Raw genomic sequence first — 27,285 nt, forward strand, 5'->3', positions numbered from 1 at the left:
TTGAAAGCTATCTGTCTTCGTTGAAGAATGTTAAGCACAAAATAGCACTATCTTATAGGAAAAGCTATTCAAACCAATGTGCATTACATTTTCCCACAATTCTATTACTAATAGCTTTTGAATTACTCGATTCATTTGGGTGAAATTTTCCAAATACAAAGCAGTTTTCAGCTTGCTCCCATTCATTTTCCCATTGAGGAAAAAGGTGCTTCCATTCAACAGTGTGAAAATCGCTGGACGGATTTGCACCAATTAAGAATCAACTTGGCACAAAGCACTGCAGACGGGTGTTTTGTGGGTTTAGAGTAAAACCGAGCATTCTTTTTAAAAAGGTGGTGTCCCGGTCCCAAGACCTTTTTTTATATCTCCCATGATGCATTGCATCAGTGAGCTTTTCAGAAATGAAAACCCAACTTGTTTATTCTTGATGTTAGTGATTTCTGTGTTAATCCTCAGGGAAGCCAAACAATTGAAGAGCTCAAAATGATGTTTGGAGGTGGCAAAGGAGTGGGTTCATATCAGGGTAGGGGTGAAGAGGAGGAAAGAAGGAAAGATGACTACATGCACAGTGGAAAAGTTAGGGGTGGGCTTCGGAGCCTTTTTTTCTGACCATTTTAGTCTAACTGGGGGAATGCAGTGGGATTCCCACAGAAATGTTGCGAGAGGTGCTGGAAAACAAAATGCCTCAAATGAACCATTGAGTGAATAGGACAGGGTCAGGGAGGATTTTCACAAGGGGGGAGTGGACCTAGAAAGGAGGAGTGGTGAACATGGAGAGTGGCAGCGGGAATGCGGAAGACTTAAATTGTCGGCCGAAATCGGGAATCAATGCATTACCATGGGAATGATTACTGGTAATGATTACCACTGTAATACAAGGCATCATCGAGGTGACCACGCTATGTTTCCACAGGACCTCCATACTCCACCTCTACTCGAATGTGAAGCCAGGCTTTTCGCTCCTCCCTTTTCCACACTTTAACTTTTTGGCTTCCGCAGCATCACCATGGTAATCGGTCGCATTGAGGGAAAAAAAAGATGGATTTTCATTTCTGAAAAGCCTCACTGGTGAAATGCTCCTTGGGGATATATTGACGTTTTTTATATTTGGACACTGCCTACTTTTCCATTTTTTTAAAAAGAAACTACTGGCCCAATTCATACCAAACCTAAAAAAAAGGAATATCTATGATACATTGTGCCAAACCTGTTTCTTATTGGTTTCAAATACATCCATCGGTTTTCTTGCTTAAAGGATGTACAATGGGATCACCTTTTTCTCTTTGAAAGAAATGAATGGAAGAAGGCTGAAAACAGTTTTTTCACACTTAATAACTTTTTAACCTTTTAACAAACCTTCCTCAAAATGTCCAGAGGGGTCTATGCCAAAGTGTTACACTGCAAATGAGCTCTTTTGTACCCTCAATGCCATAGACACACACTGCCAGGAAAATGGTTCTATGTCCATACATTGACAGTTCATTTTTCTATACATTTTTTGCCGACAGTTTTTCCCTCCAAAAACTCACTGGAAATGTTAATGTTTTTATTTTTGGGGGGGTTCCAACCCAAAAGTCCCTCTTCCCCTATAATATACACCCTATTCCCCACCCCATAACCCTTACACCCGCCCATATTTATTCGATGAGTTTTTACAGAAAAAAACTGTCCGCAAAAAACGAAACTGAACTGTCGATGTAACAACATCGTACCCAGGAAAATAGCTTCTGTCTTTAAAAGCTTGTTATACCGCAAACAGCGTTGAGGATCCAAAGAATAGATTTTAAATGTACAGAGGAGGATGGTATTACTAGACAAAGGTCTGTTGTCTAACTTGACCTCAAGGGAACTGGTTTGGCGAGGGAATGACAACATTTCTAGGAACTAGCATGACCTGATAAATGGATTTTACTATAGACTTTACCATTGTTCTCATAATGGCATGTTTTCCTGGAAGGGCTACATGCATATTGAGAGACAAAGGGCCTCATTACGAGGCTTGCACTGCCGGAATGAAGGGGGCCGGTATGGGACTGGCCCCCTTCATTCTGTCAGGGCTGATTACAAGCTTCCCATCGCGGGACCCGGATCAGACACCTGGTGAAACCAGGCGTCCTTTCAGGGTCCCACGAGGGGAAGAGGGAGATGACAACGGGATACTTATAATGTGCCCGTTGTTACCTCCATCCCCATTCCGATTGAGCCCTATGGGGCTCAAATGGGGAATGATTCCTGCAAGGAGGACTTACCATGTCCGCCTATGTCGGAATGACGCGGTAAGTCCCCATTGCAGGAACCCGGAAAAGGGACCCGGTTTGGAGGCAGGCATGGAGCTAATAGCTCCATGGCTGCCTCCAAACTCGTAATGAGGCCCAAAGTCTCTTCCTCTGAAAAAAAGACATTCCTCTGTACTATTTTCAAGCTTCATTCGTTTGTTTTTACAATTATTATAATTGTTTATTGAAAATGCGCTTAATACCCAGAGCTTTCTAAGCACGGATCTGGGAATCGAATCTGTGTTACTCTACTTCGTCTTGCTTCAAAGACGAGCGCATTGCCCCTGAGCTATCCCCCGTGATAAACCACTGGCGTTTGCACTTGTATAGAGGCTGTCGACAAATCACTTTTTCCATGCGGATGTGCGCATCAAGGGCCAGACATGCAGGAGATCATCGGATCCCACCATCCCTCTTGGTGGGATGTCCAATGGTCCCTAAATGTATCATATCGATAAAAGCTGCTTGCAAAAAAGTCACAGTTAAAAGAAATGTTGGCTTTGCTTTTATTGCCATGTTCTGATGAAAGGTGCTGTATCTTTGAATTTAAATGTGTGGTGTCGTTTTATATTTAAATGTGTATATAGGATAAACTTCAAGTGGCCTTCCTGGTTGCCATGGTGCAACGTAGATTGAAAGTACCATCCAATAAGGCAGCGCGCGCCCCATTGCCCACGCGATTTCATAACGTTTAGGATTAAACATTTTCACAAAAAACTGTGCTCCCCATAAAAAAAAAGAAATTGCAGGTCTAATTTTTTTGAGATGCAGTTCTACAGCTAATATGAGTCAGTACTAGTACTCCTCAACTGGAAACACACTAAAGAGCAATTGGTTTTGAATGAAGACCTTCCTGCCTTTTTTCTGGATGTTTTGCTTGCTTGATGTCAAGTATCACTCAAGTATTGGAACTAAAAGAGGAGTTTTCATAACGAGAGCATTTACAAGCAAAGGTAATTCCTCCACAAATAGGCTGTAGTTTTAACAGGAAGATGAACTGGTTGTTTGAATTGTGAACATATTTCTCTGAACATTTCTCAGGTTTAAAATGCGGAGAAAAATATATTAAGTAAATTGTGCCCTTGTTTTGATGTCTGTCCAAGTAAATGTATTGAAACACAATCTCCCCACCCCCCAAAATAGAAGGTGACATTGCATTCCACCATTTACAAGTGAAAATGAACAAGCAGAAGAATTCGACATGGTAGGCTGAGAGCATAGACACATGGAACTAGGGCTGGGGAGCCTTAGCGTGTTTACTTCCATTCATGGGTCAAAAGAATCCCTCAAATAGTAGTTTGATTTATGCTGAATCATTTGAATACGGGTGGAGAGAGACTGGAGAGATTTGAGCCAGGGCTTAAAATGCCTCTTTTCAGGTTCAAATCAGCGTAATCCAGTTTGAATCATGAACATCTATGGGCACAAAAATGCATGAATAGGTTTGGACTTGAGCAAAGGCCATACAATAAAATCACATTAAATTAAATAAAAACCAAACAAAATAAAAAAGGGAGAACGAAATCAGATAGAATTGCAATGGCCAGCAGGTTGAGCCAACAATTATAAGGATAGGTCCCAAAAAATAGAAAATCCTGAATGCTCCTTGCATTCCACCCAAACACGTCCTCTAAGCCAGTCCCCTGATTCACAAAGGTGACTTCTTCGTAGGAGGAGGAGGGGGGATCTCGAAGCAGAAGGCACTCACAGCCTCCCCTTACATGCATATATAAGTGTCTGGCCATTCGCCACACTCCTACGCTTCGGCCCTCAGAACCAACGCTGGTGGAGGATTGTGGCGGCACTTTTCCCGCCCGGGTACTGGGTGAATATACACAATGGCACACAGTTGAAGAGCATTTTACTGGCAATACTATTTTTACATGTGTACTATGTTTTTGGGTGACACGGGAAAATAAATGATTGAAGTGCTCATGCTTAGCATAGGAGCTTCAGTAAGGCTTACATCAATCCAGTGAACTGCAGAAGATGAGGCCCAGCAGAAACTTAATGCGGGGAAAGAGCTTCCCAGACCACATTTCCTTTGCAAACAACTATGCACCATAAAATGGGTGTTGACTCCCACCGCACACATTCTTCGTGAGTGGGATGAAACTACCTGCACAAAGACATCTACTCAGGCAGTTTCACTTATTTGATTTCAGCTGTCTGTGAAATGTGGTGATTATTTCCATGTGCATGGTCCCTTGGTGTATACAAATTGAGACATTATTTTTTGGGTGTGTGAATTAGCAGAATTGGTTTGACCCATGTTAAAGCCGTGACTCTGGACCTAGAGGCACAGTCCTCTTGCAGAGCGGCTTGACAGTATGGGAAAGGGCTACTTCCTTGTAGGGAAGAGGAACCAACCTTGAGCTTTGATGAGGACTTCTGAGGGTCCTATGGTTGAGAGCTTCCTTTTTGGATAAGAGATAAGGTAGAAGCAGAACTTGTGCTGTAGTGAAGGGACCTATTGACAGAACTTGTTGAGGGCTGGTAGCGTGGTGTGGTTGGTTGGGAAACAGGGTCTTACAGGATGCCACCTTTTTATGGTAAATTAGTTGTCTAGTTTGTTGAAGAGGTTCTGGGAAGGAGATGGGAACTCAGGTGAACGTATGTTGCAGACAGCTGTGGATAATTTGTATGACTTCCTGAGATTTGTAGAGGGCGGTTTGAACCTAATGTGTAAGTGGTGATTTGGTGAGGGCCACATGGAAGAGGAATTGTGTGGAAGTGTGCTGTGCGCTGGTGTAGGTTGCTCCTTGGGCAGTGAGGAAGGCTTTGATCAGGGCTGAGAAGGTCAGGTTTCTGGGGTCATAGGGAGAAAAGTAGTGCTTCAGTAAATGACGTGAAGGGCTCTTTGAGGGGTGAGAGAGGAGCCTGGAGAATTTGTCATTGGGGATCGAAGGGTTGACAATTGAGATTTAGATGGAGTGGTCAGGTGGGGTCAGCAAGATGGTATCTAGATGTTTGCTGTAGATTTGTCTTTGGCGGAGGTGGCCTAGTCAGTGGCATAAGGTGGAGCAGGTGTTGCATAGATGAGTTTGGGAGTGAAAGTTCCCTACGAGGAACAGCTTGTCTCGACCAAGGTTTTCTAGAGAAGAACAGGAAATTAGTTGCTGGGTGTCAGTAGAAAAAGAGGGTTAGGAGGTTAGACGATGGACATTTTGAGGGAGGGTTCTGTGTTTTGGCTCCATTGAGGAAAGGGGAATGGCATGTCTCTGCTACATGGTGGATGCCAGCGATGCTGCTGCATTTCGTGGAAGGCTTGCTTAGTCTTTTGATGCAGAGGTCAAGGGTGGGACAAGGAGTGAGTGGTTGGGCTATACATCTGGGATTTCAGCTTTTTAGCAGAAACATGCAATGTCATGATTTGGAGCAATAGGATATCTAGGAGGAAACATCTGGAGAGAAAAGGTGATGTCTACTTTAGCAGAAGCAGTGTTGCTTGTAAGGCGTCTTGTAGGTATATGCGAGTGAGATTGCCGGGCCAGGGTAGAGTGGGTTAAATAGTACAGGGATTACAAGACTAGCTCCTGTCAGAAGTGGAAAGTGACTGCAATGGACAGATATGGCTTCAAGGGCATGACAGGGACTAAAGGGAAGGCACAACAAGGCAACCAACACGGGAGAATTGTATCTCTTAAAAGGCCATTCTGTTTTACAAGGTGTTTCTACCATTGTTAGAATAAGAATAGCATGCAGGGGTGCTAACTGAGAAGTCCTCGTTCCAAGATGGAGTCCCCCTCACGCGTCACATAGCACAGACTGATTGTATTGTTTATTAATCATGGACACTAACGTGCACATAATGTCGTTTTCTGTATCTTAGCTCCAGAAAATACTACATGTGGAAAGCGTCCTGGCATGTGGCTCTATCGTGCAAGCAGCAAACTCTTTTAACGGGACTTTCGACCTGAACTGGGAAAACAAGCGTGTGCTGCAGAGTCTGATGTATAAGGTACAGGAAATACATGTATGGAGCTGGTTGCAGGCTGGTTGCAGGTTGTTGCCTGATGCATTGTGCATACAGATTGAACTGCAAAGACCCTGTCAAGGAGCATCATTCATTTGAAAATGTCACATGAACACTGTCTGCAGATCATTGAACAATGAGGTGCTTTCCCTGTACTTTTCATGAATTTTCAGAAACTGGGGGCGGGGGGTGTCTTTGAAATCAACTTGGCGGCCTCAAGTGTAATGTGGAGGCACTTCCTTTCGCGTTTCAGAACTGGGGCATTTGCTGTGGTGACAGGTTCTGGACGAAGGTAGCTGAATCGCATGACGTATGAAGTAGGGCGCAGGTCATATTAAGCTTTCACCTTTGACACTTTGGACTGGGGCCTCCTCAGCCTACATCAGTAAGGCGAACAGATGAATCCATGGCAACGAGGACATCGCATTCCAGTTATTCTGTTTTATTTAGGTGCAGTGATTCCCAGAATTGAGTCAAGAAATGAAATCCCAGGACTGGGGCATAGTGTCCCACTGACACAGATTCATCTGGTAACCTATATTAGGGAAACTGAAAAGGTACTGCTTAAGGGCTCCCAGAGTATAGATTGCGGCTTAAGCAAGAGGAGATAAAAGGAAATTGTTACTTCATGCCTTGCAAAGGAGAGGATTTAGGGTAGTGCAAAACTATAAAATCAGCAGATGTCCAAGAAGGTTTATAGTGACTTTTTCGAATGTCACATTTTCGAATGCCTTTTTCTCGACACAAATATGCCGGGGGAAAAAATGTGAATGTTTTTTTTTTTAATTTTATTTTTTTATTTTGGTGGGTTCCCCCCCCCCCCAACCCGCTGTTTTTTTTTATTTACACTTTTTTGTTACTAACTAAACCGAAAAAAACATAAAATAAAAAAAACACGTTCTGAATTTTTTTCAGCAAATTTGTTTTCGACAAAATGGCATTCGAAAATGTGCATTCAACAATTTAACTGGATACCGTCCAAGAATATATCGGTTCCAAGATTACATTGATTAGTGCTATTCTGGATCTTGAGAAATTGCTGTAAAATTATAATTTTAGAAAACACTGAGTTCCTGTTATTCACTGAACACAAAAAAAACGAAAGAGATAAAACATTGTTTGGTGTACAATATGCACAGATGTGCAGGTGACAGGAGTGTTCCACAATTCTGTGGACATCAGCTGAGTTTCTAGTTGATCATACAACCAAGTGTCAAGGTAGTTTTTCTCCCTTGCACCCTACTACATCCCCTAAACTAATGTGGAATAAAAATAAGAAATCAGGTGTGCATCTGGAAGAAAACAGATCAGGTAGTGCTCCTTCTTCTTGTTAGGATGACTCCAGAAATCTGAAGCCGGCGATTTCCATCTATTAAGATGATGTTCGCCAAAAAGAGCACACATCTTTGGACGTGTTTTCCCGGATTCCAGAACACGTCTCTTTTTAAGGACTTCAGCTCCCACAAAGCTTTGCTGCATTTCTGAAGCATTTTGGGGTGGGACTATAAAACCTGTAGTGCAGCGCGCGCGCACCCAAGCAAGCCCCCTCAAGTCCCGCTTTGCCGCTTAGCCGCGGAGTTGCGGGTTTTGTGGCCAGGGTTCCCTTTGATTTTATGCTTAATTTTGTGTTATTTATATGTTAAATGCTTGGTTTTGCTAAATATTGTTGATTTCTTGTTCGGTTGTTTATTTTATTTATCATTTCATGAGCTTGTAAGTATTGGAAACAAGCACATCTCAAATTGCAGGTTTCAGCATGTCAATTGTACTCTTGTACACTTGGAATTGCACTAGTGCCTTCTAACTAATATCGAGCTGAATTGCTGACATGAGTCTAGTGCCTTATACGCTTAAATCTAATATGCCAAATTCAACTTTACAAATAAATTCGCCCTTGACACCTAGTGTAACAAAACTGAAAAACAATATAAAAAAAGTAATTACATCTACTTCAATTACACTCACGCCGGGCGCTAAAACTAAAATAAAACCAAAATTCTCCAACTACGAGTAAAGACATTAGACAATTTTGTCCTGCTCTCAAAAATATACCACAAAAGAACATCAATTCGACTCCTCAAAAGGGTCATCTTTCTGAAATCTTTATGCCCGTTCAGCCGAATTGTAATACTGGCTCTGTGAATAGCGCTCCAAAGCATGATGAAATACAATTACCTTTGAAACCGATAATCTTGGATATAGCGACGTCACAAGGTATACCATCAATAAATATTGAGATGCCTGTCAAGGAATCAGAGTCTCAGGTGGAATCATTGATATCTGACAATACAATGCTACAAACACTTAAACAAGCAGAACAAGATAAGATTTTGAAACCACAATTGGATCAAATTGAAGAAATATCAGAGACTGAAAATAATGAAAACAATGAAGATGTTTTCACTGAGGTGTACTCTCATACTGTGACTGTAACGCTCACCTGGCTCCCACAGAGGCGCTGGTCTGGTCTGGGTTGCTGTGGCCTCTTCAAGCGTGATGCGCAGAATTCGGACCACCAATTGAACAGGACCCCCAAATCTTGCTTGTCTGGCCCGTAGGAATATCCTTCTGCAGATGAGAAAGGGGATTAACTGTCTGCTGAATAGTGTGCTTGCTCCCCCCTTTTTCCCCTTCGTTCTTCTCTGACTTCCTCCAAAACCCCCGGTTTAAGCTCACCTTACGGTTTGGAAAGATGAACTCTCCATCCTGCTTCTGGTGCAGGGGCGCGCGTTCGTCCAGTTACTTCACTGGTTTTCAGAATGGCGCTGGCAAATCCACTTGACTTTTCTGAGCAATACGCCGTAAGTATGAAGATGCAAAAGTTCAAGTGTGAGCCTCCTTTTATGTTGTTTTTTCCTAACCTGTGATCTGTCCTTTATTTCAGGTGCAGAACAAAGGCGATGCGTTTAGGGGTTAAATTGCCAGTGGTAAAATCAGGTGAGTTAGTGATGAGGGCGACCCCTCTAAATGTCTTTATAATTCCCCAGTAATGTCTTTTGTCCTTTCCCCATAGGGGCCGGGGTGCGGTACCTGCCAAAGATGCGGCGCCGACCCGAGATGTGGAATGGTTCACCAAGAAAAGCCGGTAAGTAATATGGCTGAAAATTCGGCTTTCCTCTTGTGTTCCCTTGCTCACCTTTTGTCTCTTCTTCTCTCCCCTAGGTGCAGAGATGTGGCGACCGGTGCTGAGAGCCGTGATGGAGCCGGGCGGCGTCTTGGGAACAGGTGAGTGAAGCGTGGCGCTGCAGCGAGCAACGCGGTGCTTTTAAATGGAAGTCTTCCTTCAGGAATGCTGGCGTGAAGATTCCGGATGCAGGTAAGAAGGTTGAATAAGTTCTTGGTTTTCACCTTTCTCTTCTCTTCTTTCCTTACAGGTGTTCCAGGTTCGAGGCGGGCGTGGCTGGAGTCCAGGTGCAGGAGCAGACACGGTGAGCGTTCAGCTGCTGGGATGCAGAACAACGCGAAGCGCGTGTGGCTGTCCGGGCGTGGCTTAAATAGCCTTGGAAGAAGTTCCAGGTGAGTATTCTTCCACAGCCCCACCCAAGTAACAAAATAGTTTCTTCAGAAAAATAGTCCCTCCTAAGCCTCATTTGGCTTGGTTCTTCATGCAGCATGGTCTGCATCAGGTGAGTGTGCAGCAGTGTCTGCTTCAGGGAAGTGCACCAAACACTTCCCCTTATGAGCCTGGTGCCTATGGCGCCAGGACTGATGTCCAACATGAGCCTGGCGCCAATGGCGCCAGGACAGAGTCCAAAGAGCCCCTATAAAGGGCCACTGGGCTTTTACCCGGGGGCGTGATGCCTGCTCCCGGGGTTGCTGGGCCTGGCCTGGTGCTCCGGAATAGGCATCATTACAGTGACTAGAGGAAGGAGCACGTCGCCAAGAACACCGGCCACTGATTACCATCAACGTTGCTCAATGGACTCGTCTATTTCTGTAGCTGCGTCTTATATACTTCCTACACCAAGACACCGTGGGTCTTCGTGAGAAAAGGAAACTATACCAGCAACTTCAGGGCTTTTAAAAAAGATTGAACAGATCTCCTCTTGGATCCAAGCTCATCCAATTCAAAGGGAGAGGTCCCAACATGAAACTTCAACTGTGAATGATTTGTTGAGAAGTGTGGAAATTTTGACAATTCCTGCTACAGCTCTCACTAGTCTTCCTGCTTTTTAGTGTATTATTTGCCCAATTGAAGCAGACGCTCCAATCTCTGTCCAGTTAAACTCCTCTTGGGAAAGCATTGATAACAACTCGACAACAGATAATCAAAAGAATAATAAAACGACCTATGAAGTGTTTGATAAACGTCCTCGCCCCAAAGGCAAAGCCAGACACCTCATTACCAAACTATTTCAACCTAAAAAAAAACAGTAAAACTGTAATACATGCAGTTTGTATACCAACTGTAGATCTGACTGGCCCAACAAAGTGTTTTGCTGAACCATTGCGGGAACCTACTTTATTGATTGAAAACATATCTTCTTCAAAGCAACCACAGAGTCAATCACCGACCAATCATCCGCCATTAAATCAATTGGTTACGGCACTGGACATAGAGAATTAGACTTCTCACACCCAATTAAACCAAATAAGATTCTGCGAGTAGAACAGGACGAATTGTGTTGCTACATCGATGATAGCACAACAAGCTTCTGCCATAAAACATCATCAATACCAAACTGATGAATTAAAAACAGCAGTGGATGCTTATCTGCTTCAACGGTCTAATGAACTGAGGAATCTGGCATCGTTAATAGAAAATCAACCACACGCTGGGCACTCAAATTTACAAGTTCACTCTTCTAACAAACCTCAACAAGATCTCCACCATGTGAGTGATAGAGAAGAATTAAATCAATCGGCTCTTAAGAAATTGGATGTTTCTACGCCTCGGTGGGTAGAGCCTTCCATTGCGACGAGCAATGAACAGAATGAGGCCATTAAGTCTGCAATTGAAAATTATTTTTCAAATCATTTACAGATACTGAAGGGCCGCTCTTGTCTGAGTGAAAAACAACAAAAAGTCACTTTCGTTGATGATCATGTCTTGGCTCAGGACTCATCGTTGTGGCAAAAAATGCATAATCTGTCAAAAGAAGCTTCTTTCAAAACCCAGAGTATGGTTGCTGGAACATTAACTAAACAGCAAAAAATAGATTTAAAAAGAAAAAAGGCATTTGTTAACTTTAATTAACTTTAATACTAGCTGGCCACTTTAATACTACAATGCCGTGCAGCTCCACACCCGCAATATGATCTATCCAGAGCAAGTTTCCTTAACATCCTCAACGATGTTCCAGAGTTAGGAGATTTAACTTCATCAGATATTGATCAAGTTGAATTTATCTGTGACGTGAACTTAGCGATTGTGCGACTGTGGATGAAATCTTGCCTAGCAATGAATTCATTATGGCAAGTTAGAATGGAACTTTTCAAATTGGGCTTCCTGTTGGCGCAACATCCGGAAAGGAAAAACTGTGAGATCACGAATGAAACACAAATCATTGCTAAAACAACTAATACAGAATGCCGATGTATCCATTGCATTGATGAACAAACTACTTCAGAGTATCCACCCACACTTCATGCATAACCATCATTGCAACAAATTGTGACCAGGAACCATTTCAGCGTTTTGACAGTAGTAAGCTGGAACACGAGGGGCTATTCTCATCTAATATCGGAACAGAATAAAAGCCTTATTGAAGCAGATATTGTAGCCCTGCAAGAAACTTGGTTAACCACAATACCAATATGGGATAATCATGAAATTTCCATCATTCCAGCAGTTACAGCACAGAAAGGGCGTCCTATGGCTGGCCTTTTAGTTGCCACAAAATTGAGTTCGCGTTTGAAATTACACCAATGGGCTAGTCCAAATGGCTATATTCAATTGGTGAAAATTACGTTTGACTCTCACAATGTGGCATTAATCAATTTATATAGAAATCCTGCAGCCATATTGGATAGTCTCTTTTACAAAGATCTATCAGACATATTTGAACTGATTGCTAAAACAAAGGAAATATCATCAATTATACTAGTTGGAGATCTGAATCTCGATTCCATTAAACCTTTCAAAGGGAAAAAGACTGAAGAAATTAATAAATGGAACGCCTTCATGACACACATGGGCATGAGAATGGCCAATGGTTCACTTCCTGGCGATATTCCATCTCAGGTGACATAGCAGAGAGGATCCTCAACAAGCACTATCGATTATATATACTTATCGGAGGCCCTATTTATGCTGGCAACCAATTTTAAGATCATAAAACAATCGAAGAGTGACCACCATATGATTATGTTAACCTGGCCAAGGAATGTCTATGACAATCAACATGAACAACAATAGATGCTCCAAACATTAACCACAAACAACGCAAAAACTCGTTTCAAATGGTCTCCGAAGAACTTCACCTCGCTTCACGAAACATTAATGTTCCAAGACGAATCTCAGCATCTAAATTCATATGTGGAGGCGTTGTCCCCATTAAAAAATCTGTATATTCCAACGAAAAGATCATGTTTATACTTTTGATCTATTAATGCTTCAGAAAAAAAAATATTGCAAGGCATTAAGGATGACCAATCACCTCACATGGAATGAGAGAACCAAAAGCCGTAAGCTAATTAAAACACGATATAGGAATTGGGTAAGATCTCAGAAAGCTAAACTGTTCCTACAGGATGGAGAGGCATTTTTAGCAGCAACATCGAACAAAAATGCCACACAAATCTGGCAATTATTAAATGCAAATGCTAACATCAATAACCTACAGGCCTAATTAAATGGAGTTGCTGAAAATCAGTGGATAATGCACTTTACGACATTATATGCTGACAAATCTTTTGAAGTGTATCAATATAAAAAACAACCCTCCAACTCCTGGTACTTGGAATGTTCGGTTGATATAATAGAAGATCTAATATCAAAGTCCTCCACCTCACGTGTCGCTGGCCCTGATGGCATCACCAACTATATGCTAAAACAACATCCTAAACAGTGTGCCAAAATCCTGAATAATATCTTTCAGCGTATTCTCAAGTACAAGAAAATCCCAGATTCCTGGCGTACCTCTGTAATTGTCACCAATATTCAAAAATGGAGATCGTGGAGTACCAGCGAATTATCGGCCAATAGCCCTTCTGGATTCTCCAGGTAAAATCTTTAATCGCCTGGTTCTAAGGGACTTTAACATATGGTCACAAGATAGTAATTGCCGTGATCGCAATCAGACGGGCTTTGTTCGTGGTCTTGGAACAGCAGTTAATCTTATGATTCTCAACTCATTAAAAGCGCAAGCTCTATCTACAAAAACATCTTTGTTTTTTGCATTTATAGATCTAAATGCAGCTTTTGATTCAGTTTCAAGAGTGAAGCTTATTGAAAAACTCGTCAACGCCCAGTGCCGACAAGACCTAATTGATATTATTTTTGATTTACACTCTTCGACGTCAATACAGGTCCGGCTATCCATGATGGGCTTGTTATCTGCGGTTATTGGAACTTCGAGAGGGCTGAAACTGGGATGTATCCTTGCGTCAGCTCTCTTTAATTTTTTCATCCATGAAGTACAAGATATTTTCCTTAACACATCTTCTGATTCACCTAAAATGAATTCAACTGTTATTCAAGCGCTATGGTATGCGGACGATCTTGTGCTGATCTCCAAGACTCCGACGGGGTTACAGAAGTTAATATCTGCTCTTGTCACCTATTTTGATGCAAATGAGTTGTCGATGAACTTAAAAAAATCTCAGATAGTAGCTGATATTCCTAAACAAACTCATAGAACCAAGTACACCTGGATGGTCAAGAATATCACCTTAGACATTGTCTCGCATTATAAATACTTGGGTTCCCAATTTGAAGCAAATTCATCAACTGTGGAACATCAGCAGATATTGCAAAACAAATTGAACTCGGCAATATCACAAACTAAACTCATTTTGCACAAATTTGGTAAATTTACTATTACTCTTTCCTATAACCTAGTATTGATTGATAATTTTACAAGAAATTGTTCCTTTTTTATGAACATGACATTGTTGATAATAATGTCGATTTTTTTCTCCTTCTGTACTTGTTAATTTTCTACTAATTCATGATGTATGTAAAAATTGTATGAAAAATTGAAAAAAAGCTGATTAATTTCAGCTAAAATTTCGATTAAAAAAAAAAAAAAGCACCAATCAGCCATCAACCTCCACTAGATCTCATCCCACTTCCCAGTCTCCCGCACAAACTGAAGCAGGAAACTACACTGTTCATTCACCACCCCTCTTTCCCAACTGAACAGATCAGATAACCCCTGTACAACTACCCCAATGCCACTCATGCGGACTCTGGGTAATTCCCGCTGCACATCAAACTTCACACAATCCAACATATAATGAGGCACAGTCTCTGGGCACCTGCAAGCTTCACACACCGCTGATGTAACTCTACCCATCAAACACTTCCATCCCGCCAACCCCGCATGACCCACCCTAAGGCAATTTAAAATAGTTTCCTCTCTTCGTGTCAACTCTACCCCCCTCAAACGCCCGAACCCGCACTTCCCTGCACACTGCATACAACTGCCGTCCCTTTGAACTCATATCCCATTGATCCTGCCGCATATCCTTTATTTTTCCACGCACCATCCCCTGTATCTCAGCCACACTCAATGGAACTTTCACATCCACCTCCCCCCGCAACGTGGCCCCATATGCAGCCCGATCCACCAACTCATTACCCAAGACCCCACAATGACTGAGAACCCAAGCCAACTCCACCAGGGTACCCCCTGCAACACACTCCTCTAATCATTGTCTAATGAGTACAACTATATCTCTCCTATCAGAATTTCCCTCCTTGATAGCCAACAATGCACTCATCAAATCCACAAACACCACCACCCTAGCCAACTGTTTCCCTATAATCCGAAGCATCGCCATATTAATAGCCATTAATTCAGCCATGCAGATGGATACATCATCTGACAACCTAGCCACCCAAAACTCCTCATCTGCCTGAAAATAGCAAACCATACCAACCCTGTTCCTCTCCGGATCCCTGGAACCATCTGTATATACTTGAGTGCCAACTTTACCCTCCACATACTGTGCCACCAATCTCTTAATCACCCCTCTATCACCACCCTTCTTGGTCACCACCTTGGCCAGATCCAAACAAACAATTGTATCATGCTGCATCCAAATTGGTCCTACAACCCTATCCACATCTTCCACCATACACAACCCCTCCACCCCAATCTTTTCACCAGCCTGTCCGCATGGAATCCAAAAGTCCCCCCTTTCCTTTCCCAACTCGCACTCTTATAAGCATGCATCCAATTAACCTCCACACACTTCTTCACAGGATGCCACACACTGAAGGACTTACAACGCAGCCAATACCTAGCACTGAGCTCCTCCCTTCTCAAATCCATTGGCAACATCCCTGCCAACACTTGCACGGCCTCTGTGGGGGAGGACCGAACAGTCCCAGTCACAATTCTCATTGCCCTTGCCTGAACACCGTCCAACACATTAAGCTGAGTTCTACTATAACTGCACTGCAGCTGATCTCCAAACTCCAGCACACTCCTGACCAACCCCACATACAACATCCTCATACTCCTCTGCCCTCCATCGCACTCCTGAACCGACACTGCCTTCAACAAATTAAGATGCTGTTTACACTTTGCCACCGTCTTTTCCACTTGCAACTTCCATGACAGGCGCTGATCCAAGAGCACACCAAGTTACCGAAATTCCATCACCCGAACCACCTCATCCCTGCTGTACTTGAGATCCAAACTGACACCACTACGTCGTCTGTTGAACAACATACATACCGTTTTAGAGGAGGACACCTTAAATCCCCAATCCTGACAGCACCTTTCCATTACCTCCAAAGCCTCCTACCACTTTCCTTGAATCACTCCTCCCACCTTACCCCTAACCCAAATCACTCCATCATCTGCATAGAATCCCACCTGACAACCACACTCCCGAACTCTCTCTACAAGGCCATCCACCGCTACAAGAAACAAAATAGAGCTGATAACACTACCCGAGGCGTCCCATTTTCCATCAAAAACTCTCAGGACAACGCTTCCCCAACACGCACTCGAAATGCCCTATTCATCAGAAAATCCTTAATCCAGGAAAACATCTTCCCCTCAACACCTTTCTTATCAGGTAGTGCTAAACTATGACATATGCTATTTACAAGGTAAACATTTGTGTGCACCTGCTCGTTCTATGGATGCCATTTCCGAGTAGCACAGCCGAGATGTTTACACACAAAATGAAATAGAAAAGCAATTTACTGACTTTTCTCAAAGCTTCTTGAAATGGACCTTTGTGGACCCATCCTCTGCATAAACAAGCGTGCATGCAAATATGAGGAACGTGCACGTTCCTTCAAAAGACACTGTGCATGTTATTCATTGGTAAATTACACGTGTAAAGTGAGCGGACAGGCTACTTTCCATTTTCGAATGAGCCCTTTAGTTCGCCAGTTAGCAGCAACATACGGGAAGCACAATGCAGGACACTCGAGCTCTCTCCAATGAAAGAAGAAATGCTTGGAAGTGTATAATTTGGCTCCAGGTGTTTTGGCAGACACTTATCACTGTGAAGCGGACACTGCGTGGCGCACCCTCAGCCTCTCCTTGTAAAACAACCGACCTATTGTCAGGACGCCATAGACCTAGCTGAGCGCCCCAGGGCAGTTCTCTCTCCTGTCTCGGTAATCCGCGTTTACCGTATTTCCGTTTAATTTTACTGCCTGGCATCACGCCACTTCTCTTCAATGGTGTCAATTAAGGCCACCCGCTATTTGTTTGAGGCTCGCTTTCCTCCATGAATGTATTCTTCCAAATTTTAAAGGTAAAGGTGTGCACCCACTTTGAGCGGTGGGTTCTGGGTGGCAACAACCGTGCCTCCATTTTGTGAAAAAAGCCACAGGTCTTAGGTTATTTTATCTTGCCTACACCTCCCGTCCCGCCAACAAGTGAACCCCTAATTCACTACTTTTGGCTCTTCCTGCAGAATATAGACACTGTTTGAGCTTTTGGGTGTTCAAAATCGTGTCTGTGTGAAGTCATGTTCTGTTATTTTGGGCAAGGGTAATGTCATGCAATGCTCACCTATTGCTAATAAATGCTGCAGTACTCCCACTCCATTCCACAAATGTGCATCTCCTGTTCAATTGCATGATGTGCAGGTATTGCCGTCACATGGCCAGCTTCTGTGGGAGGAGCAAACTGAAGTGTCTCAAGCTTTATCCAGGCCGCGGCTGGGTACGTTCCTGAGGAAGACTAGGGTAGGATATAAGGTGCCTTCATACCACTCTACCATTGCAGTATGCCCATTCAGCTGCAGCTGGTGGATTTATGACTGCTACTGGGTACTGGGTCTTCTATGCTCCCATCCCAAGATCAGATGCATTATTCTGAACAATGAAAAACCTACTGAAATCTGGATCTTCACAGAGAGCATCTTTCAGGTTCTGGGACACTGTGGCCACTCCTCGATTCATGACTTCCTTTTCTGTTTGCAGAACTTTACATCTAGGAAGGTTACTTCTGTGTTCTCACAGTTATCAACACAATTGCAATAGAATTTTACTAAGAGCCAAGACGGCTCAAACATTGGATAGGGTTGGGTGACGGTTGAACACCAGAAGCTGTGCAGAACCTGCTCCATTGTTAGTGCCACGAAGATCGCCTGTCGTCGCCTGACCGTGGTGACCCCTGTTGCAATACATCTTCTTTGCATCCTTGAGGTGTCCTGAGGTCTTCTACCCTGCAGAAGTCTTCATCTTTTCATCATTTGGGTGTTCAGCTTTACAATGCCTGGAACTGAGAATTAAGCACCATGACTAACCTTAACTAAATCCTGGACCAAAAAGTGACCTTTGCACCAGCGACACCTTGGCCTTCCTTTACCGGACCAGGCACAGAAGACTTTGTGCTCAACAGATTCTGGTACCTCAACAGTGGTCTGTGGAGAAATCAGAGCCAGGGGGTGCGTTTACATACTGGTTCCTTCCCACCTTCTCTGCATAGGGTTATGGGTGTCAAGTCCTGCTCCTAAATCACACTGTTCTGACTTTGATCAGTGGATGCCTGGTCAAGAATCCCTACCTAGTCATATCCTAGTGTCTGAGATTGAGTGAGTTTACTTACCTTTTTGAACTTTGTATCATAACCATTGGTATCGTCCTATCACTTAATAAAGCTACCTGAAAAGTAAAACTTTTGAACTGATGACTTTAGAGCACAAGCCCCCAAACCATCTTAGGGCAGGACTAATTAAGTGCTAAGGAAACTGTTCTGTGGTTATTCTAAAGTGTCTTTACTGAATTTCATGCATCGGAGTACTTACCTGTGTTGCACTGGTTATTGAATCAACTGCTTCCTATCTTCTCATAAGGGTGCATGTATGTATCTGTTTTATACTAAGTGTGTGACCATTTTTGACTAGAGGTGTTATTTACTGTGTGTGTGCATTTTAAAGGGCTAACAAATCAGTGTATATTTTTGTACTTACCTGTTTAACTGGAATTATTGGTGTTGTTCTGTGTGGACTTATTGTAGCCGTAAACCACTCCCACTCCCCTCCCAATTCCAAGCCTAACCACTCTGTTACCTACCTTGACTGGGTTGCCTAGATCTCAGTGTCTCCCTGTTCACCATAAAAGGCTGGCCTGCCAAAACCCAGCCTCAGAGTTCATTTTGGAAACCAAACTTAATAACTGCTAGTTTAACAGAGCTTTCTCCATGATGCACTCATTGTGCATCACTGAGCAGCTTAGTAGCAAATGAGCTGTGGCTGAGAACTAGCACTCTCTAACAAAACCTACCAAAATCTTTTTACACAGGCTTGTACTCATAGATCCCGTCCCCTTTCCTCCTTCCTTGTGGGCATCCCCCAACCTGGGGACTGTACCGGAACCTTTGGCAGCAGAAAATTGAGCTTCTCCTTTAAATTTAGTATAGCACGCGGGGTTTGGCCAGAGGTGTGAGAATGCCCCAGCGAGGCCCCACCCTTCTGGTACCTCGCCTCAGTCCCTTTTTCCGCACGAATGGTGTCAGAGATGGCAGCCAGCACAGAGACTTTTTTAGCTTTCCGCTTGCTCCCCGTTTTGTTTTTTCAATCTTACTTAACGTCCTCTTGGTGCATCACCTCTCCGGTGCATGACAGCCGCATGAGGATTCACAAGATGTGCCACATGTGACCACTCGTTTCTATCCTCAGACCTCCATGCACTCTGTGTTGAGAGTTTGGAGCACAACAACCACTGGGAGGCATGTTCGTCTTGCAGAGCTCTCGGTCACAGGGCATTGAAGAATCTGTTGTCGCGGTGGAGGGAGATCTTCCACACTTCTCCTCCTCCACACCTTACGTCTCCAGGACCTCTTGTCAAGACAAGGTAGGCCCTCTGTTCAGCACAGCTCCACAGTACAGCAACTCCTTCCCTGGAGTTCCCACAGGTCAGGGTTCCTCGAATTCATGTTCTGGCAGGCTCAAGGCCTATAAGGCTATCGGCACCCAAGCCGAGGGTCCTGGGGGCTCTCTACTGGCTGCCAGGCTGAGGGTCCTGGGGCCTCTTCCGGTTGCTCCGGGGACAGACCTGAGGCCATCCTAGCTGCTGGCTCCCAAGCTTAGGGGCTCAGGGGCCCTACCAGGCTGTCCTCAGAAGGGCGATCAAGTTCGTCCTCTTCTTCTACCCCAGGAGGTAAGGGATCATCAAGTGCCACCTCCATGAGTCTGTCCTCGGCACGATTCAACATGGCTACCGGCATGGGTGCCAAGGGCATCCAACCTACCGGAGCTCACTCCGAGGTCGTGAGTCAGGGCGTTATGACTACCAGCCGTCTGCCTGAGGGCTCAGCGCCTACCAGAGTGATCTCTGATGTCGACACCTCTGCTTCCGGTGCAAGACCCAAGCTGTATCCTACCATGTCTGAGGCCTCTCATGGCTCAGGACCTTCACATCCTCCCACCCAGGCGCATGGCAGAAGGTTTCAAAATATTGGAGAGGCATGTGGTGGAGCCAGCCAGGCTGGCGGCCATCTTGGATCCAGCTCAGGGCCCGCCAGTGCTTTCACCCATCGAATGAGCTTTGTAAGATGATCCCAGCCCCCTTCCCTCTGGAAGTGGCAGCAGATCCTAAGGTGTAGGCTTCTGGGATACACCTACCGATCACAGCCTTATGGCTACACGCAACAGGCACCACAGCGCTTTGACCAGGAGCGGAGGCCCAGCACCTTGGAGGGCCGGGCCCTTAAGCACCCGGCAGCTATCAAGGACCGCTTCTTAGAGTGCTTCCTCTTCCTCATGAATTCCCCTTAGATGAAGGAGCTCCTGAAGGACATTGTGAAGGAGGTCATTCCGCAGGTGGCGCCGTCCCCCCTCTGTGTACTGCACCCGTTCCTCCAGCACTGCCAGTTCCAGTGCCAGTCCCTTCCCCAGTCCAGACCCTACTGGTTGTTCTGACCCCTCCACCTCCTCCTGTACCACCAATGCCTCCCTCTCAACGCCGTTGGACCTGTCTGCGACTCCAGACCTGGGGGATACCCCGCCCACATCTGTCACAGGGCCCATATTCCCCTCGGTCCGTGAAAAAGTGGGGAAGGCGACGATGGCGATGATGGGAATGATGACACCCAGGAGGATGAACCCGTGACATCAGTTAAATCATTCTATGACTGCCTTCAAGCCCTGGGGGAGTTCTTGGCGGTCCCTCTGCCCGAGGAAGCCCCAGAGGAATCGGGAGTGCTAGCAGAGGTCTTCGGGAAGCATACCACGATCCGGTCTGGCATCCCTCTCCAGAAGGATGTTCTGCAGGTGGCACATAAGGTCTGGGAGAAGCCTAGGGCCAACGCCCAGGTGAACAAAAAGTTGGACAGCAGGTTTAGGCTGATGGGCAGGGTGCCAAGCCTCCTCGCCTCCCACTCGCAGCCACATTCCTAAGTGGTGGCTGTGGCCTCCTTGTATTCTAATCCATCTTCTTTGTCATCTTCCTCCACGGGAGCCACCTCCAGTTGCCTCTCCAAGGAAGACAAAGTCCTCGAGTCTTTGGGAAAGCACTGTTATTCCATCTCAGGACTGCAGCTGCGGCAATCCAACACAGACACCCTCTTGGGTGCAGCTAACCAGAAGCTGTGGTTGGAGCTCAGGGATTTTCTGCCTGACCTTCCTTTGGACAAGCAAGCATCCTTCAAGGCCGGAATGGCAGATGCCCAGGCCATTGCGCAGGACCTCATGGAGTCTTCGGTCTCCCACATCGACACAGCCAGCAGAGCGCTGTGCCTTGGTGTCGAGATGAGAAGGACGGCGTGGATGCATGCCACTAAGATTTAATCTGACGTACAGGAGTGGATCCTGGATATGCCCTTCAAGGCCGTAGACCTTTTTCATTCGTCAACCGATAATGAGTTGACAAAGAAGAAAACCTCCACTCAAACCGCCAAGGAATTGGCTATCCTGACTAAACCAGGTCAGAAATCCTTCCCTTAGTCCCAGAGCAGGACCAAGTTCAAGCCCTGCACCTTCTCTGGTTTTAAGGGGCTTGAACTCGGTTCCCAGACTGTGGCAGGCTGAGGCCTGACAGGACAAAGCAGCAAAGGACGTTGCATGGGTATTTGCACAGGTTTTTCCGGTCCCCATCCTCTGCCCGTGCCTCTAACGCCAAGAAGCAGTGACATCAAGGTAAGGGAACACAGCTAACCTGTGGGGGCCGTTTGGCTGTGTTCCAGGACACCTGGAAGCATCTTTTCACTAACCAGTATATCCTATCCGTAGTCTCCACGGGCTTCAGTCTCCCTCTTCCTTTGCCGCTACCATCCTCTCCTCCTCTTCATCAGATCGAGTCCCCGGCTCTTTTACAGGAGGTCATTTCACTCTTGGAGATGCAGGTGATAGAACTGGTTCCTCTTGTAGACAGGGGCTCTGGGTACTATTGTAGGATGTTTGTGGTACCCAAGAACAACCAGGCTGGCCTGAGGGTTGTCCTGGACCTATCATTTCTAAATCTGTCATTACCGCTGAAACGCTTCAAGATGATTACACCCACGCATAGGGGTGTCACGGTATTTGTTTTATGACGGTATGATAACCTTCTTGCCAAATGACGGTTTATCATGTTTATCGCGGTATAGCAGGTGGAGTTAACTAATCTTAACAAATATTTTCTAAAAGGTCATAAATTGACAGATGTATCATCACAAACAAAACCAGGCACCCAGGGCCAGAATTGGGCTTTTCAACATACTTTCCACTGAAATGCCTTGCTTCCACCAAACGCAAACACACGTGTGGAGAGGAGGGGGTGGGGTGGAGGCCTGCTGCAACTGGCAAAGCAAACTGAATAGCTTTTCTTAAGTGGTCATTTAGGCTTTTTGCTCCCCCACTGGCTACTGGTGAAGATGAACATGTTGCCATCTTGATAACCTGCATGCCATAGATCAATGGAGGCTGATGGTAGTATACGCTTGTGCGCATACACACACACACACACACACACACACACACACACACGCACTCTCTCTTTACGTTACAGCCTTTAGTTTACTTGCGGGCCAAAAGGTGTTCAGTAATCACTGACATGTTACCCTTTGGTATGGCAGCAGGGAATACCCACAGAGATTAGTGAATTTCACATTGTGACTTATTATATGTAAATTCAATGATAGAACCAGGGAAATCCCCCATTGCCATATGTTTAGAGAACATTATCCATTATAAATATATAAACCCCAAAGCCACCACCCCAAAGTAAACCCTTTTCCTTCTTGGCACTGTATCTATTCTTCCTATTGCTAACATATTGATTTTGTGTAAGGCACGTGTGGTTTATGGAATGGCATTAAAAACTGCTCCAACTGAAACTAGTTGGCAGACGGTACATCCAACAGTGCAAAACCAAGACTGCGCAGCAATTGCTTACTGCAGCCTTTCCAAATCAGATTGAAAAGCACACTTAACGGTATGAACGGTATAACGGTATAAACAATGTGACGGTTATTATTATTCAATTAAGTGGTTCACGGTATCTTTAACGGTATACCGTTATACCGTTACATCCCTACCCACGCACATAGTCGAGTCTCTATGTGCAGGGGACTGATGTGTTCTCAGGACCTCAAAGATGCGTGCCTGCCTGTTCTCATCTACCAACCACATTGGAAGTTTCTGTGATTCACGAATAGTCATACCACTTTCAGTACAAGGTGCTGCCTTTCGGCCTGAACTTGTCTCTTGATGTCTTCACGAAGTGGATGAATGCAGTGGTGAGCGTTCTCCACTTTGAGGGCCATCATCTGTACCCTTATTTGGATGACTGGCTGGCGAGGGCGGGGGCATCTGAGGGGGTGGTGCACGCCTTCCAGAGATTGGCGAATATCCTTCATCAGCTGGGGTTCTCCCTCAACCGGAGGAAATCACAGTTGTGCCCATCTCAGGAACTGGTCTTCCTTGTGGTGCATTGGAACACTACCATTCAGTGGGTGTTTCCTATGCCCGAGAGGCTTCTGTCCCTCCGCAAGGCGGTGGGGCACTTTCCGGCCAACATGACCACCTTAACATGGTGGTTCCAGTACATTCTGGGCCTGATGGCCTCCTGCGTGCTCACTTTACAGCATACCTGCCTCAAGATGACGCGCCTCCAGCTCCACCTGGTGGTCAATTGGTATCAGGAGAGGGGGTCTCAGACAGAATCCCAGTACCACTGTTCCTACTGCCCAATCTTCTCTTTTCCCAACCAGAGCCTACCCTGGTGGTGATGATGGACTCGGGTTTTTCGGGCTTGGGGCTATTCTGGAGGGCTACGCGATTCATTGAGCATGGCCCAGGATGGAAGCCCTCCTGCATATCAATCTGTTCCAGCTCAGGGCAGGGGGCATGGCCCTCAAGGAATTTTTGCCCCTCACCAGGGACAAGTTGGTTCTGGTCAGGGCAGACAATTCTACAACAATCTTTTACCTGAACAAGCAGGGTGGCACCCGTTCCGCCCTCCTTTGCATGGTGGCGGTATCGATCTGGGAATGGGCTTTGATGTAGTGAGTTTGGACTTCAGCAGTCCACCGCTCTGGGGACAGCAATGCAGGAGCAGACCAACTGAGCCGCCTGGGGTTCAACACCTACGAGTGGGAGTTGCACACCGACTGCTTGTTGCCCCTGTTCCAGTGCTGGGGTTTGTGGACCTGGATTTGTTTGCATCCCCTCTGAATTCCAAGTGCCCCAAGTTTGCTTCATGGGCAGGATGGGTCAGGGGTCTCTGAGAGATGCCTTCCAGATCTTTTTGCATGACTGCAGGTGTTATGCGTTCCCGGCCACAACCATGGCTTTCCCCCTCCCCCCATCAAGGGGTAGATTTGTGCTATGGAGGGAGTTGTTTCCAGTCACCTGCCAGCAAAATCAAGTGCGAAAAATACAAGTACCAGAATCCTCAGAGCTAATTAACTTGTCACACCTGAAACAGAAATGCAGACCCGCCTGAAAAAACAAAGAAACTCAGCCTCCCTGAAGATTGATGAAGTCATGAAAACATGCATTAGGAGGAGAAGCTAAAGACAGGTAACTGAGCACCTGCCTTCACATACATTGTTCCAGGAGTCCCGGGCTCAGAAGGCAGTAGCAGCAGGGCCATCATCCCTTACACTGGAGAGCCACAACCATGGCTTTCTCCCTCCCCCCATCAAGGGGTAGATTTGTGCTATGGAGGGAGTTGTTTCCAGTCACCTGCCAGCAAAATCAAGTGCGAAAAATACAAGTACCAGAATCCTCAGAGCTAATTAACTTGTCACACCTGAAACAGAAATGCAGACCCGCCTGAAAAAACAAAGAAACTCAGCCTCCCTGAAGATTGATGAAGTCATAAAAACGTGCGTTAGGAGGTGAAGCTAAAGACTGGTAACTGAGCGCCTGCCTTGACACCTTTAAACATTGTTCCAGGAGTCCCGGGCTCACAAGGCATTAGCAGCAGGGCCATCATGCCTTACATTGGAGAGCCACAACCATGGCTTTCCCCCTCCCCCATCAAGAGGTAGATTTGTGCTATGGAGGGAGTTGTTTCCAGGCACCTGCCAGCAAAATCAAGTGAAATACAAGTACCAGAATCCTCAGCGCTAATTAACTTGTCACACCTGAAACAGAAATGCAGACCCGCCTGAAAAAACAAAGAAACTCAGCCTCCCTGAAGATTGATGAAGTCATGAAAACGTGCGTTAGGATGAGAAGCTAAAGACTGGTAACTGAGCGCCTGCCTTCACACCTTTAAACATCGTTCCCGGCCACCAATCTGCTCCAACTTATGCTCTGCAAGTTTCTGGCTTCGGTAGGTTGCAGCCTCATCCTGATTGCCCCCCACTGGCCTGGTTTTTCAGATCTGCTGCAGTTGTGCTCCCAGGGTCCCGTCCACCTTCCAATCTCCAGTAGGAGATTCCTGATGCAGCAGGGTGGGGCGGTGGAATATACAAACCCGGCCAAGCTGCTGGCCTGGTTACTGACCAGCTGAGGCTTCAGCATGCTCAATTTTCTGATGACAACTGGGACAACATTCAGCAGGTTTGGAGGCCCTCAACTCTGTCCCAGTATAAGAGTAAATGGATTAGGTTCTGCCATTGGGCTCGAGGCAAGGATCTGGACCCTGTTACCTGTACTCTGGATGATGTACTAGCTTTTTCGGCACACCTGGTTCTTTCTGGCGTTCAAGTTGATATGTGTCACACTTATTTAGCGGCCATTGGGGCTTACAAGAATTCCCATAGCATGTGTTTTCTGCGGCCAACCCAGTGGTTAAGGCCCACCTTAAATGGTTGTCTAGGCTTTTTCCTATAGCATAGGCTATACCTTGTCTGGGACCTCAATGTGATTCTTGCAGTTTTGCAGCGCAAGCCTTTTGAAGCAGCGGCCTCTCTGAAAATCCGCTTGGTGACACGAAAGACAGTTTTACTGGTGGCTCCCACCTCTGCCCAGGGTTAGCAAGCTGCAGGCATTGTCCTTTGAGAGCCCTTCACCACGTTTCCCAATGGCAAGGTCATCTTGTGCACTCACCCAAACTTCTTGCCGAACGTTTTCTCCCCATTTTATCTGAATCAAGAGATCTGCCTGCCGGTGTTCTTCCCAAATCAGCAGTCAGATGCAGAGAGGGCCCTGCATTCCTTGGTCCTCAAGAGGGTCCTCATGTTTTATCTCTCCTGAATGAAATCCTTCTGGAATTCTGAGGCATTGTTTATGACTTTTGGGGGCTCCTCCCCCGGGTCTCAGGCTTCCAAGGCTTCCATCACCCGTTGGATGGTTCAGGCCATCTCTGAGGCATACACAGCCATGGGCAAACCTGTTTCTGAGGGGATTCATGCCCATGCGGTCAGAGCCAAGGCCACGGCTGTCACGTTTCAGAGACATGCTTCTTGGGATGTCATCAGCAAGGGAGCTACTTGGACCACTCCATCAGCCTTCTGTAAGCACTACTCATTGGACACCAGCTCCAGACGCGATGCAGATTTTGGTCAGGCAGATCTGAAGAACCTTTATGCTTCGTCCTAGAAATGAGGCAGGTTATCACTGCTCCACCCTATGTTCTTGTTCGGTGGAATCACCCACAAGGGGATGGAAGAAAGGAGACGGGCACATGAGTAATTAAAATTACTCAAAGTAGTGACTAGACTACTCATAGTCCATAGTCCCCTTTCATCCACACTTCCCACCCACCTTCCCCCGCTTGTATGCCAAGGGATAATATATATTAGGAGTAGCCATGTATCTAGCCGTCCGATGTGTTCAAAGAGGACTGAGGTAAGGCGCCAGAGGGTGGGGCCTCGGCTGGGCGTTCTTACACCCGAGGCCACGCCCCTGCGTGCTATAATAAATTTAAAGGGGAAGCTCAATTTTTCGCTGCCAAAGGTTCCGGTACCATCCCAGGTTGGGGGATACCCACAAGGATGGAGGAAAGGGAACTATGGACTATGAGTAGTCTAAGCACTATGGTGAGTAACTTTAATTGTTCATAATGTATGGCCAAAGGTT

At 45.6% G+C, this 27,285-nt stretch overlaps 1 protein-coding gene across 2 annotated transcripts in view; it reads left to right on the forward strand.

Moving 5' to 3' along the window:
- LOC138569646 (uncharacterized) overlaps positions 1–27,285 on the forward strand; it is a 1,436,407-nt gene that overhangs the window by 1,165,250 nt on the left and 243,872 nt on the right. For both annotated transcript variants that reach the window (XM_069647797.1, XM_069647798.1), the window contains exon 59: positions 6,109–6,237. In XM_069647797.1, the coding sequence (XP_069503898.1) occupies positions 6,109–6,237 (129 nt within the window). The remainder of the gene's footprint in view (positions 1–6,108; positions 6,238–27,285) is intronic.

This window comes from Ambystoma mexicanum, chromosome 2q (assembly GCF_040938575.1).
Source record: "Ambystoma mexicanum isolate Mex_15411 chromosome 2q, UKY_AmexF1_1, whole genome shotgun sequence".
In the NCBI taxonomy this organism is placed as follows: domain Eukaryota; kingdom Metazoa; phylum Chordata; class Amphibia; order Caudata; family Ambystomatidae; genus Ambystoma; species Ambystoma mexicanum.